General features: G+C 45.9%; 1 protein-coding gene across 1 annotated transcript in view; it reads left to right on the forward strand.

The window, feature by feature from the left end:
* pax5 (paired box 5) overlaps nt 1-10728 on the forward strand; it is a 55697-nt gene extending 44969 nt beyond the window's left edge. Inside the window, 4 exon segments of the mRNA XM_077017585.1 lie at nt 166-267; nt 4071-4157; nt 4423-4509; nt 6222-10728. Coding sequence (XP_076873700.1) covers nt 166-267; nt 4071-4157; nt 4423-4509; nt 6222-6304 — 359 coding nt within the window. The 3' untranslated portion in view covers nt 6305-10728.
* The last annotated feature ends 2763 nt before the right edge of the window (nt 10729-13491 follow it).

A 13491-nucleotide genomic window follows, 5' to 3' on the forward strand; every position in this document is an offset into this window, starting at 1 on the left:
AATGTCATACTGGGCACGCAGCAGATAACTCACCACACTATCCTGTGTCCCTCCATGTGAAACAGTTTACTGTCTGCTTCTGTAGTTGCTTTCCCAGTGTTCAAGCCTTTAATATGTTTAATATGTTTTTGAAATGACAGGAAATGTTTTTGTTTTTTCTTCCAGGTCGTGACCTGGCCAGCACCACGCTTCCTGGTTACCCCCCTCATGTGCCCCCGGCAGGACAGGGTAGCTACTCCGCCCCGTCCCTGACAGGAATGGTACCCGGTGAGTTCCAATAATACACGTGCAAGCCCCGCCTCTGTGCCACTTATTAGCACCACGGACCACCCACCTCCCTGCCCATCGCCCCGCCCACTGCCCCGCCTCCATTAGCCCTCCTCTCTTACCAAATCCCATAGATTCAGGTATAAGATCTAAAACCAGTTCAGACTGAACTCAACACAAAATTGGGGTTTATGTTGCAGAGAATAAAGACAGTGTGTCCTGTCCCTTATATACTCCACTGGTGATTGGTACTCTTTCTCTCTCTCTCTCTTTCTCTCTCTCTTTCTATCTTTCTCTCTTTTCCAGTCCTTTATTTCTCTGCTTGTCCCTGTGGGAAGTGACCATGTCTTTGCCACTTCCTGTCGCCCCGTCTGCTGGGTTGACTCTCTGCTCCCAGGGGGTTATGGGCCAGCAGGAAATGGGGTGAGGAAGCAGGCTGGTGGTGAAACGAAGTGTCAGCGTGGTGTCAGGGTGGTGTGGGTGTCAGGGTGGTGTCAGGGTGGTGTGGGTGTCAGGGTGGTGGGGGTGTCAGTATGGTGGGGGTGTTAGGGTGGTGGGGGTGTCAGGGTGGTGGGGGTGTCAGTATGGTGGGGGTGTTAGGGTGGTGGGGGTGTCAGCGTGGTGTCAGGGTGGTGGGGGTGTTAGGGTGGTGTGGGTGTCAGGGCGGTGTCAGAGTGGTGTTAGGGTGGTGTGGGTGTTAGGGTGGTGGGGGTGTCAGGGCAGTGTTAGGGTGGTGGGGGAGTAAGGGGTGGTTTCAGGGAGGTGGGGGTGTCAGGGTGGTGGGAGTGTCAGGGTGGTTTCAGGGAGGTGGGGGTGTCAGGGTGGTGGGGGTGTCAAGGTGGTGTTAGGGTGGTGGGGGTGTCAGGGTGGTGGGGGTGTCAAGGTGGTGTTAGGGTGGTGGGGGTGTTAGGGTGGTGGTGTGTCAGGGTGGCTGGGGTGCGGCTGGTAGGCGTCTCTGAGTTCTGAGCCAGAATGGCGGCCCATTAGGTTCCAGTTTCACAGCTGTCCCCTCTCAACATCAGTAATTTGTTTTTAATGAGAATCACTGTTGACCCTTGACTAATTCATTCATTCATTCTCCCGCACGCCCCCCTGGGTTCTGTTCTCCTCCGGCTTTTCATGCGGGTTCCACCCACTGCAGACTCCTCACACACACACACACACACACACACACACACACACACACACACACACACACACTCATGCAGATTTACAAACCCGTAGAGATCCCTGATATCGCTCTGACGCAGTAGCGGACCACTGGATTCGTAGCGATGGTGTGATCCCGACGGCCCGTGACTGGCGTGGTGCACTTGACCGCCGCTGCCTCCCCCGTTATTCAGTGCGACCGTGCGGGCGGAGTGGCCGTCTGCAGGGGCCCCGGGGCGCGGGAACCGCAAGAGACCCGGACAAAAGGGCTCCCCGCAGCCACCGGCACGTTCCGACTCGCCCGGACACACAAACACACCCCCGTCAAAACAAGCCCAGCGGTAACGGGGCCGACACCGATGCCAGCGGACACCGTGCTCCCTGTCAGTGAGCCGTAGCCGCGGCGACTCTGGAGGCCCGCCCCACCCCGTGTATGGCAGGGGAGGCGTAACCTTGTCTGCTGGGAGGCGCCGCCCCCATCCACCGTGATTCCCTCTCCAATGACAAGCGTTCATGACCTTGTCATCTACACCGGCTTACTGGGGCCCCTCCCCCCCTTCTTTCCCAACTCTCTCTCTCTCACACACTCTTTCTCTCTCTCTGTATCCCTCTTTGAGCACATCGACACTTGTCACTACGTCAGTGGGATGATGAGGAAGTGGAAACCATAGCGACCACCCCACATGACCTGCCCCCTTCCTGTCGCCACTGTTTTCTGGCAGTGGGGCATCCCCAGTACCCCAGTGCCCCGGTACCCCAACACCACACTACCCCCCAGTACCCCAGTACCACACTACCCCCCAGTACCCCAACACCACACTACCCCCCAGTACCCCAGTACCACACTACCCCCCAGTACCCCAGTACCACACTACCCCCCAGTACCCCAACACCACACTACCCCCCAGTACCCCAGTACCACACTACCCCCCAGTACCCCAACACCACACTACCCCCCAGTACCCCAGTACCACACTACCCCCCAGTACCCCAGTACCACACTACCCCCCAGTACCCCAACACCACACTACCCCCCAGTACCCCAGTACCACACTACCCCCCAATACCCCAACACCACACTACCCCCCAGTACCCCAGTACCCCAACACCACACTACCCCCCAGTACCCCAGTACCACACTACCCCCCAGTACCCCAACACCACACTACCCCCCAGTACCCCAACACCACACTACCCCCCAGTACCCCAGTACCACACTACCCCCCAGTACCCCAACACCACACTACCCCCCAGTACCCCAGTACCCCCCGTGTACCCTCTCTACTTTAACCATGTCATCACACGGCAGCAGACCCACCCCTGCCACTACTTCAGAGTGTCACCCTGATTTCAGCACTTCGCATCCTGCTCATCTGAGATTTGTAGTCTTTGCTCGTGAGCGTTGGACACAATTAATGCATCACTAACTTCCCTGTTTTGAGACTGTTATGGTTGGGAAACACAAACCTCCCTAGTTGGGAGTTGTGGCTGTGAGCAGCTCTGAGATATTACTGCGGCTCCCAGCAGCTAAAATGGAGGTCAATAGCAGTTTGAGGAAAACCTGATTATCATGGGGGCCATTTCTCCACTGCTGCCTGGTTCACTCCTTTCTCTCCTCACCCTCTGCTTTTATTCCTCTGTGTACCTCTCTTCTCCTCCTCTCTTTGACTCTTAGACGCACACTCTTTTCCCCTCTCTCTCTCTCTCTCTCTCTCTTTCAGCAGGGGTCTGACACACAGGGGGAGGGGGGGCATCGATGCAGCCAGGCAGAACTGACAGAGTGGGAGATGGAGGGAGAGATGGTGTGTGTGTGTGTGTGAGTGTGTGTGTGTGGGGGGGGGGGGGGGGGTGGAGGAACTCGGGCCCTGTAAGCTTGTGGCAGTCAGCTAAGGGAGAGAGTTCCCAAGAGAGAGATAGGAAGAGAAAAGAGAGAGAGAGAGAGAGAGAGAGAGAGAAAGAAGGAAAAGTACTGAAGCAACAGAGGAGAAAAACCAGTGCAAATTGACACTTGCACCAAGCCAATATTTCTGGTGTTTTAAACACTGGCCACACACGCGTGCTCATTGTCCGCTACTCCGTACTGTAGCTGTGTGAGAGAGTGAACAGGCTCCATACTTTAACTGTGTGAGAGAGTGAACAGGCTCCATACTCTAACTGTGTGAGAGAGTGAACAGGCTCCATACTCTAACTGTGTGAGAGAGTGAACAGGCTCCGTATTCTAACTGTGTGAGAGAGTGAACAGGCTCCATACTTTAACTGTGTGAGAGAGTGAACAGGCTCCGTATTCTAACTGTGTGAGAGAGTGAACAGGCTCCATACTTTAACTGTGTGAGAGAGTGAACAGGCTCCATACTTTAACTGTGTGAGAGAGTGAACAGGCTCCATACTCTAACTGTGTGAGAGAGTGAACAGGCTCCGTATTCTAACTGTGTGAGAGAGTGAACAGGCTCCATACTTTAACTGTGTGAGAGAGTGAACAGGCTCCATATTTTAACTGTGTGAGAGAGTGAACAGGCTCCATACTCTAACTGTGTGAGAGAGTGAACAGGCTCCATACTTTAACTGTGTGAGAGAGTGAACAGGCTGCGTACTCTCTATGTGAGAGAGTGTGTCGTCCCTGTACACTCTTGTGATCTTCTGATCTTGGTGTCCAGGTGGAGAGTTCTCCGGCAGCCCGTACCCCCACCCACAGTACTCCACCTACAATGAGTCCTGGAGGTTCCCCAACCCGAGCCTTCTTGGTAAGCGCACGCTTCACACCTCACGCCTCACGCCCAAACTCTCCTTGATGCAAGGTCACGTCACAGGACATGGAAGCTAATGTGGAGTGTGTGTCTGTATGTCCATGTGACCATGTGGCAATGTAAATGTACCTGTGCAACCATGTGTGGCTACAAGTGTCTTTAATATTTATTTTAAAGGGGCAAATACGACATCATATTGTCTGTGCACACAGGATCATTGGTGTGTGTGTGTGTGTGTGTGTGTGTGTGCACTTCTCATCAGTGTTCCAACAAGAGTACGGTTCTCTTCTGGGCTCAGATAGAGCAGCTTCATCAGGCCTGTTCCCCAGCCAGACCCCACAAACCGCAGGTACTAAAGACACACACACACACACACACACACACACAGGTTTGCGGATTAGTTTGGGGTGCTTTAAGAACAGAGACTGAGTGATGAAAGGAGTCTCTAGCTTCACTCTGATACTGTCAGTCCTTCAAAACCAGGGTGAAGGGGACAGAGTTGTGTGTGTGCATGTGTGCGTGTGTGTGTGTATACTGACCTATCCCCTCCTACAGGGAGATGGACTCCTTGGGGATTTCTTGTTGCTCACTCTGTGTGAGACGTGACACTGCCTTGACAGACGTCCACATGCGTGCGTGTGTGTGTGTGTGTGTTTCAGGGCTTATAAAAGGTTCTAAGGCAAAGATCAGTGTCTAAGTCACCCACCTCCTTAAACCCTGTTTCTGATAAACAGACACGAAATTAAATCAAACACTACGACTTCACATCTCTCTTCTATTCATCTAGTCCTCCTCCTCTTCAGTTTGCCTTCCTCTGTCCTGGTTTTCTCCCTCGGTCTCGTCTTTCTCTCTCTGTGGCGTCTGCTAAGTCCACGCGTGTGAAAGCGTTTCTGTGGCACCAGCGAGCCCTGATTGAGACGGATCTGTGCCTGATAGGCTGGAAATGGGTTTTCTGCAGGCTGTCGCCGTGGACAACAGCACTGTCAGTTTAGTTCCCACTGAGAATAACATCATAGACCAAGACATGCACAACCTAAGACCAACACAGTCTAAGACATTCACAATATAATACCAACACAGTCTAAGACCAACACGACCAGTCTAAGACCTGCACAGTCTACATTTACATTTATGGCATTTGGCAGACGCCTTTATCCAGAGCGACTTACATTTTTATCTCATTTGTGAGCAATTGAGGGTTAGGTGTCTTGCTCAGGGGCACCTCAGTCATGGCCTCAGGTCTGGGGATCGAACCCATGACCCTCCGGTCACAAGACCAGTTCCCTAACCACCAGGCCATGACTGCACTCAGTCTAAGACCAACAACGTCTAAGACCTGCACAATATAATACCAACACAGTCTAAGACCAACACAGTCTAAGATATTCACAATAAAATACCAACACTGTCTAAGACCTGCACAGTCTAAGACCAACACAATCTAAGACCAACACAGTCCAAATCATGCACAACCTAAGACCAACACAGTCTAAGACATTAACAATATAATACCAACACAGTCTAAGAAATTCACAATATAATACCAACACAATCTGAGACCAGCACAGTCTAAGACCAGCACAGTCTAAGACCAGCACAGTCTAAGACCTGCACATAGTGGAATCTGAACAGTGGGGAAAGAGTGTTCCTGACAGGCAGGAGTGACATTCCTCCTTTGTCCCTCTCCACTCTGTCCTCATTTTTAGACATTTCTAAAGTGTATTTTTCCTGTGTTGTTTTTTCCCAGGCGTGGTTGTAGCCAGTTTCCAGTGTCATAGGTCTATGTTGCAGCAGGGCTGAGAGCTTAGAGATGACAGGAACCAGTACAGATCAAAACAACCCCCTCTACCAACGCTGCCTCAACACTCTCGGAGGAGAGTGCTCAGCGCGCACTCGTGCTACGAAACCAGGCGACGCCTGATTGGCCGATTGCCCTTGTAGGATTCTGTCAATAGCAAAAAAGCATGGACGAACACTGTAGACAGGTTCATAGAGGCATAAGGATGAATTCCAGTGACATGCAAACAGCGCTAATGAGCATTTCGAACTGGATCTCTCTAGGGTCTCCGTACTACTACAGTGCAGCCGCGCGGGGGGCGGGGCCTGCCGCCACGGCGACGGCCTCTGCTTACGACCGCCACTGACCATGTGAGGTTGAGCGGAAAGCCTACACCACTGACAGCCCGCGTGGGACGAAGAAGAGGAGGAGGAAGCTCGCTGTGCTTTCTTGCCTGCTGCAATCTATGAAGCTCAAAGGCCCTTTCATTTAGAACTTCTGCTACACACACACACACACACACACAGACATGCGGTATACATACACACCGACATACAGTTTACACACACACAGACATGCACAGAGATTTCAGTTCACCTGTAACTGTTTTTCTGTGGCTTATAAATGCTCCTGCCTTTCATGTGATGAAGAATTTATTGCATCGTGCCTGCCACCTAGAGTCTAGAGTCTGCTTAAACATTTTTCTTTATTTCATTACACATGTTAATCACACCTTTCTAATCCTGTCTTCATCCCAGATCTATTCTGTTTATGAAAGATCATCAGACAGGAGCATGTTTGAGTGTTGGGTAACAGACAATCGATCCCTGGCAGCTCAGAATGACATCATGGTTTAAACCTCTCATATTAGTGTGACATCATCAATCCTTGTAGAATATGATTGTGACATCATAGTCCTGGGCCCTTCTGACTTGTACACTGTCAGCTGTTTAAACACAGCAACATATAGTGTAGATAATTTACTTAAAACGTACAAAAAAACATCATTACCACCGAAAAGCTTGATGTAGAGCTATAATCAGTGATTGACCGTAACTCAGGTTAGCTGGTGTTATCTGCTTTGAAAGACCCCTACACTGTAAAACAAGGGATAATGTTTTAACCGAAGAAACAAAACCTTCATACTGTGACTTTATTAAACTTCAAATTGTAAGTTAACAGAACAATATATATTATTGTTATATATATGTTATTCTTATCACTTGAAGTTTAATTAACTCAGATTTTGAAGGTTGCTTAGACACTTAAGCTACTTTTTAAATCCAAGACAACAAATGACTTTTTACAGTGTACTTTGTCATTGGCGCCAGTTAGTAGTTGTGGTCCCTGCTTATGATGACATATTTTGGTACTGTTACTAAACCAGGCTAGACTGCTGCCGATTTGAATTTATACATACAATTAATGTAAGCTAACATTAATCACAAAAGTAAACCTGTAAGCCGTTGATACTGAGGTACAGCTCGGTGGCCATGTTTGTTAAGCAGAACACATGAGCATAATCATTCTTGCTGTGTTCCAGAATCTCCTGAAACGGAAATGTTTTAAGCTCGCCAACTAGAATTTTTTATTTTTATTTTTTGATTAACTTGGGGCGTGTAGTTTGGTTGCCACAATGTTGTGATACTCGTGAACATTGTATAAACTTTTTCTAATAGACTGAAATGTGTCTGCTTACCATAAGCAGTACGGGGCGGGTAAGATCCGTTCGTTTCCTTTTGTTTTTTACCATGTTGTATGACAACGGACATTCGCTGCCCGGCCCACAGTGTGGGAATGCTGGGTGAAGTTCTCCTTCTCCTTGTAGATAGATGCTAATTGCATTTGTACAGAATGCACTGGTGGTCTGCACGTTTGTCAGATTTAAAGCTATTTATGATGGAGACAGAGTAATATATATTAATGTGTGTGTAAAGGATTATTGAGGACACAAGGCACATGGCTGAAGGGCAGTAGCGATGTCTTCACGTTCCCCAGCTTGGGGGCGTTGGCATGCTACTTCAGGTTGCTGGAACATTGGGAGGGTTTGTGAAAACACTACACGTTCTCTGGAATCTACATAGAGGTGGAAGAGATGCGATCTAGCCTGCGTTCCCCCCACCCCAGACAGGAAGTGATGTCATTCTTCCTCTCGGTTGAAAAAGAATTCCACATAGATTATTTGGTCATTGTCTCCTTAGCTTCCCCAAAGATCTCTTCCATGTGTGTCAACACGCTCCAGTAAGCACAAAGACAAATCATTCTGAGATATTTCTCCACCCTCTCTCCATCTCTCTCTCTCTCATTCCGAGTGCTGTTCTTTATTCATTCTTTCGTTCTGGTAAAAAAAAAAGTATTACTTTCATTCAAACTGCGCCGAGACAATGCATGAAACCGAGGTGAAGGCCTTACCAAACTCACACTTCGACTGTACGTCGTGCCATTGTGCTAATGTTAGACTGTCCCCCGTGTGTGTCCCTCTTACTTGTACTGTACAGCTGTCATTATCGCCACGGCAACAGCTTTCCATTGTTGACTGAGCTATTCATGTCGATCTTTAGATGCTAGTGAACGGAAAACAAGCGTGCCCTTTATTTAGCTGTCGTCTGTGATGTGGGTTCTCAGATATCTTTCTTTTTTTGCTCTTTCCTTTTTTCTGGATACACTGTGCATTTCTGAGTAGCTTTCAAGTGGAGAACATTGTAGATTTAGTAGAGTCACAAACACCAAAACCTTGACGTGAAATGCGAAAAAATTTGAATATATCTATAAATATACATTATATATATATATGAAGAAGCCGATAGTTTTCACTTTTTTATGTTGATGTTCTGGAGTGTGAGGTAGTGTTAGGATTATATTTCGTTAGTAGACCGTAAGTTGCGTGTTACGCAACTCTAAAGAACCCTTGATGCTGTTCGCCATAGTGCTACTGGTGAACTTTGACCTTTTAACCTTTTAGTCGGAGGCATTATGAACCTGAAGTACACCAGCTGAAAATTGAGGACAGTGCCTTTACTTTTCTACTGAGTCATCCTGTATGACCGCGTGTCGCTAAAATACAAAACTGTCTGCATGACTCAAGGTCAGAATTTGACCCCACTAATCAACAATCAACCAGTGCCACTGACCAGAGGGCTGTGTTTTAGGCTGAAGCAACCGATCACCAATTTTTTTTATCAGTCAGGCTAATTAATGAATCACCAATATAAGACAAACAAGAGATGCCAAGTTAATCACAGCAGGAGTCCTGCACTATATCATAAAACCTGTCTCAAGAGCTAGCGTTCTCCACCATATATGGAGAACACCACATATGGAGAGCTTGCACTTGTAATACTTGACACATAAAATGCATATAACATATGGCAATTGATATTTTCCTGCTGATTAGAAATTTTCAATTTTCTCCAAAATATATTTCCAACAATTAAAAAATTTTGACATTTATACACTGTATTCTTGTTTTTCATGTTCCATTGTTTTGCAAAGGATCATTAAATGGTCCTTTTTAAATAGTCAAACTGTAATTTCTGTGCGCACAAACCAATACATGTGATCCTAAAACGAGACAGCAGTGACCCTGAGTATTTATATCTATAAAAGCGATGAAGACCATGGCCTGAAAAAAAAAATTACATTGCCTTTAATACAAGTGTTTCTGTTTAACAATTCTAACCCTACACTTCCTCCCACTGTAAATGGATGCCGTGCCGTGTCCCTGACTGAACCCCTACTGGTTGAACCCAGAGATTCCGAAGGCTCCTATTGGCTCCCAGAATGTTGAGTGACAGCTGGGGCGCTGAGCAGGAGCATAAAGGGATGTGTTGCTGGTATGGTTCCTGTCCTTCCCCGCTCCCTTCAGAATTGCATTGGACGCATGTGGACGCAAAGTCCTTTTGTCCTCTGTGAGGGTTCACCAGCGCGCCCCCCACCCCACCTCCCCACAGGGACAGTCAAAACCTGCTGTGCCATCAGGACCACACGTCCCCGTTTACTCAACCCCCCATTCACTCACCCCCCTTTACTCAACCCCCCAGCTTCTGTTGTTCACGCCCCCACGGTCTCCCCCACGGTCTCCCCCACGGTCACCCCCACCTCACCCCCACTCCCTTCTCTCCTAATCGCGTCAGATTTTCCCAATCCGGATGTGTCCCAGTCTGGATTAGTCACTTCCCACTCATCACATCCCCTCCATTGCCCCATAATTCCGACATTCTCAGATTAAAACGTGTCCCGCAATCGGACGGTGTCAGTGGCGAGGCATCCTGCTTACGAATTGTCTTCAATACTCTCCGACTCAGGCACCCTTATAATCATAACTCTTATTCTGTGTGAAGCGCTCATAGAAGGAGTTTTGCAGAATGAAAAAAGTGCATTTTCATGCAAGAACGTCCTTTAACAGCTCTGAATGACTGCTGATATTTCAAATTAAGTATGTCTTCTATGTCTACAGTCGTTCTGTCGTGGTTATTTTCTAGACACATGAAACTGGATTTTAACACAGATTTAACTGGCCTATAATTTTGGGAATCAAAATGGGACACTGCATCATATTTTAAGTTTTTGAATGTTGGTATTTGTTTTTCTCAGTTTGTATGGTACTGAAATGCCTTTTTAAAGCAATCCTGCAAAAAATTACAAATATTCGAGCTGATTACCCAACAGGCACAATAACTCATCTTGCTAAGCCATCGTCATGGAGACCTTCCCCAATTTGAGGCCCAAGCCCCATGGTGTCTTACCACTCAAAAAAAAAAAAAGAGGGCTTTGCTTTCCAAAACAAAACGATTTGCCTTTACACATTGTCACTACGCCCGGCCTGTGTGAATCAGTATCTTGATTTCGAAGCAGACTGCTAAGGTCCTGGTTAACAATCCTGATGAAATAAGCAGACAGAACTTGACTGAAGACTTGGGAATTACCTTATTGTGGCCTTCTGTGTACAATCTGAAGCTCTTTCTGTAATTATTAACTGTTAGATTCTTTCTGGAGGGACTGATCAACTGTTTTTTACAGAGTATGAAATAAAGAAAAAAAGATTTTAAGAAAGTTCAGATGTTGGGAAACGCTGTGACCAATGCAAGTTCGATTCAGACCCGCACCAATCGGTTAACTTCAAAGTAAATTAACAAACAATATGGAAACATGCGCTGCATCTACCAAAGCTGGAGATGCTCTATGAACTTCCCAACAGTGCGGACATACCATGAAACATGGATGAAAAAGGCCTAATGGTTTGAAATGGAAGAACTGCTTCTTTAAAAATATGTATGTTTTTTATTGAATTTTCTAGTAGTTAAGAACAAAATCTTGGTGTTTTTTTTCCCTACGTGCTGTGTGTCGTCTTAATATTTGAATGTATTTACCGCGGTACAAAATTTGCCAAAGATGTCATACCACTTGATTTCAGTACTTAAAAAAAAAAAAAGAATTTTCTGTTTGTTTATTTTTCAAATCCAAAATAATTGTGACTTTGATGTTATGCTTTTTTGTTTTATTATTTTGTTATCTTTAATGTTATGGTAATTATAATTATTAAAATAATCAGGGTTATTTTATGTGAAAATTTTAATTGTCTGACATTTGTTCCTAATCCCTGAACTCAGTCCAGGGTATATAGGCTAGGTGTATGTGAATATGAGTGAGTGTCATTGTGAATTATTGATTTATGTACCCGTAATGTGAACCGAAGAAGTAATTATTTGTAAATATTTGACATAATTTTATTGGTTCTTCAAAATAAAGGTAATTTTTTTAAGTTCACACATCTATCCGCAAGTCTTTTTTGAGTTTGCAGATCTAATTTTTATTTAGCAATGAAGAATTAATGAATAGTGAACTGCAGTGAAGCTGTGAAGGTTGATTTCTCGGACCGTTTCTCAAATTCCTCATATCTCTCATTATTTTCATACACATGGTTAATCCAACACTGGAAAGTATGAGCACATCATTTAGAAATAGCAAATGGCACATTATCATAATCGTATTTTTAATAAACAAGACAACAGGAACTTATTCTATTGCAATAGAGACAATTAGAGGCACTTCAATGCCCATTACAGCTTGTGCATTATCTTGTCTTGGCTTTATTCCGTGATTCATTACAACCCTGAAATATTTCCTCTTAAGCATATGTTAATACAGCCTGTTAAAAATGTGGACATTAAAATCTTGTTTAAATGGCCATAGCAAAGCCTCTGGGTGGGGGAGGGGGAATTATTGTGTCTGACCACAGGGTTTTGTCCACAGCAGTTCTAGTGTCCTCTCATGTTTGTTAACAGAGCCTTAACTGGCCCGCCATTGTAAGCAAAAGGGTGAAGCAAATGGTGATTACATTTCAGCCAAAGGATTTCTCTATATTTCTCTCTCTAATATATATATTAATAATCTCTAATATATATATATATATATATATAAACTGGATAAGATAAAAAACTTTTACAAAAGGTGTACCAGGATAAGCCATACAACACTTGAGGGTCTTTCTGAAAGCCCTGTGCCTTAGGTGAGGCATGAGGTAATTAGCAGGGAGCATGACGGGCACACATGTTGTCTTCCTCCAAAGGGGACTGTTATTAGTTGAAAATTTGTGTTGTTTTGGTATCGATTTACTAACAGCGCCCCCCACCCCCCTGTGGGACCCCAGATCAGCATTACTGACACGCCAGCAGTGCAAGTTCATAAAAGGCGAAATCTTATGATGAAAAGTACGAGGTTTTCAGGGCTAATTACGCTGCGTTTTCAAAGGCCAAGATCCTCCGGTGTTTTGAAGTTCATGGCTGCCTCTGTGCTGACACCACTAACCTAAAGAAGAAAAAAACGCTGTCTATAGCCTGCCCTAAAGAGCTTGGTATTACCCTGTCCCCCAAAGTGAAAGAATGGAGTTGCCAAAACAGCATTTTTGGCTGTTGGCCCAGACCACGGGAGGCCCAAAAGGGGGAGTGGGGGGGTTGGTGATAATGGGTCACAAGCAACAACACACCATCAACACACCACACACACGTGGAAAACAGCTTCTTCCCAGCTGGATACACACTCTGTAACATCCTGGGATTTGGGTGTGTGCCCAGTCTCTCATGACACACACACATACACACTTTTCTAGTGTTGCACAGTGGCGCTAGCAGGCGATATTCCCAGTGTTGGGTGCATGCCCAGTTTGGAGACACAGTGGCAAACTGTGATTGCCTTGCACGTTTGGGTCTCAGCCAGGACCTCGTGATGAACAAGTACTGTACGGGGATCAGACTCCTCAGTGTGTGTGTGTGTGTGTGTGTGTAGCCCAATTTGAAGATGAGGATGAGTCTTCAAATGCTGCCCAACATGAGTTCTGGCTAAAACAGTTAAACCAGAAGCATGTAGTGTAGACTGATGACATCATGGCATTACCTCAGCCCCATGGACCCCATGGAACTGTCTCTATAACTGCTTCTGATTAACGTTTAGCAAAAAAAATAAATAAATAAATATTTTATATATATATATATATATATATATATATATATATATATATATATATATATATATATATATATATATATATATATATAA

The sequence above is a fragment of the Brachyhypopomus gauderio genome, chromosome 1 (genome assembly GCF_052324685.1).
Source record: "Brachyhypopomus gauderio isolate BG-103 chromosome 1, BGAUD_0.2, whole genome shotgun sequence".
NCBI lineage: Eukaryota > Metazoa > Chordata > Actinopteri > Gymnotiformes > Hypopomidae > Brachyhypopomus > Brachyhypopomus gauderio.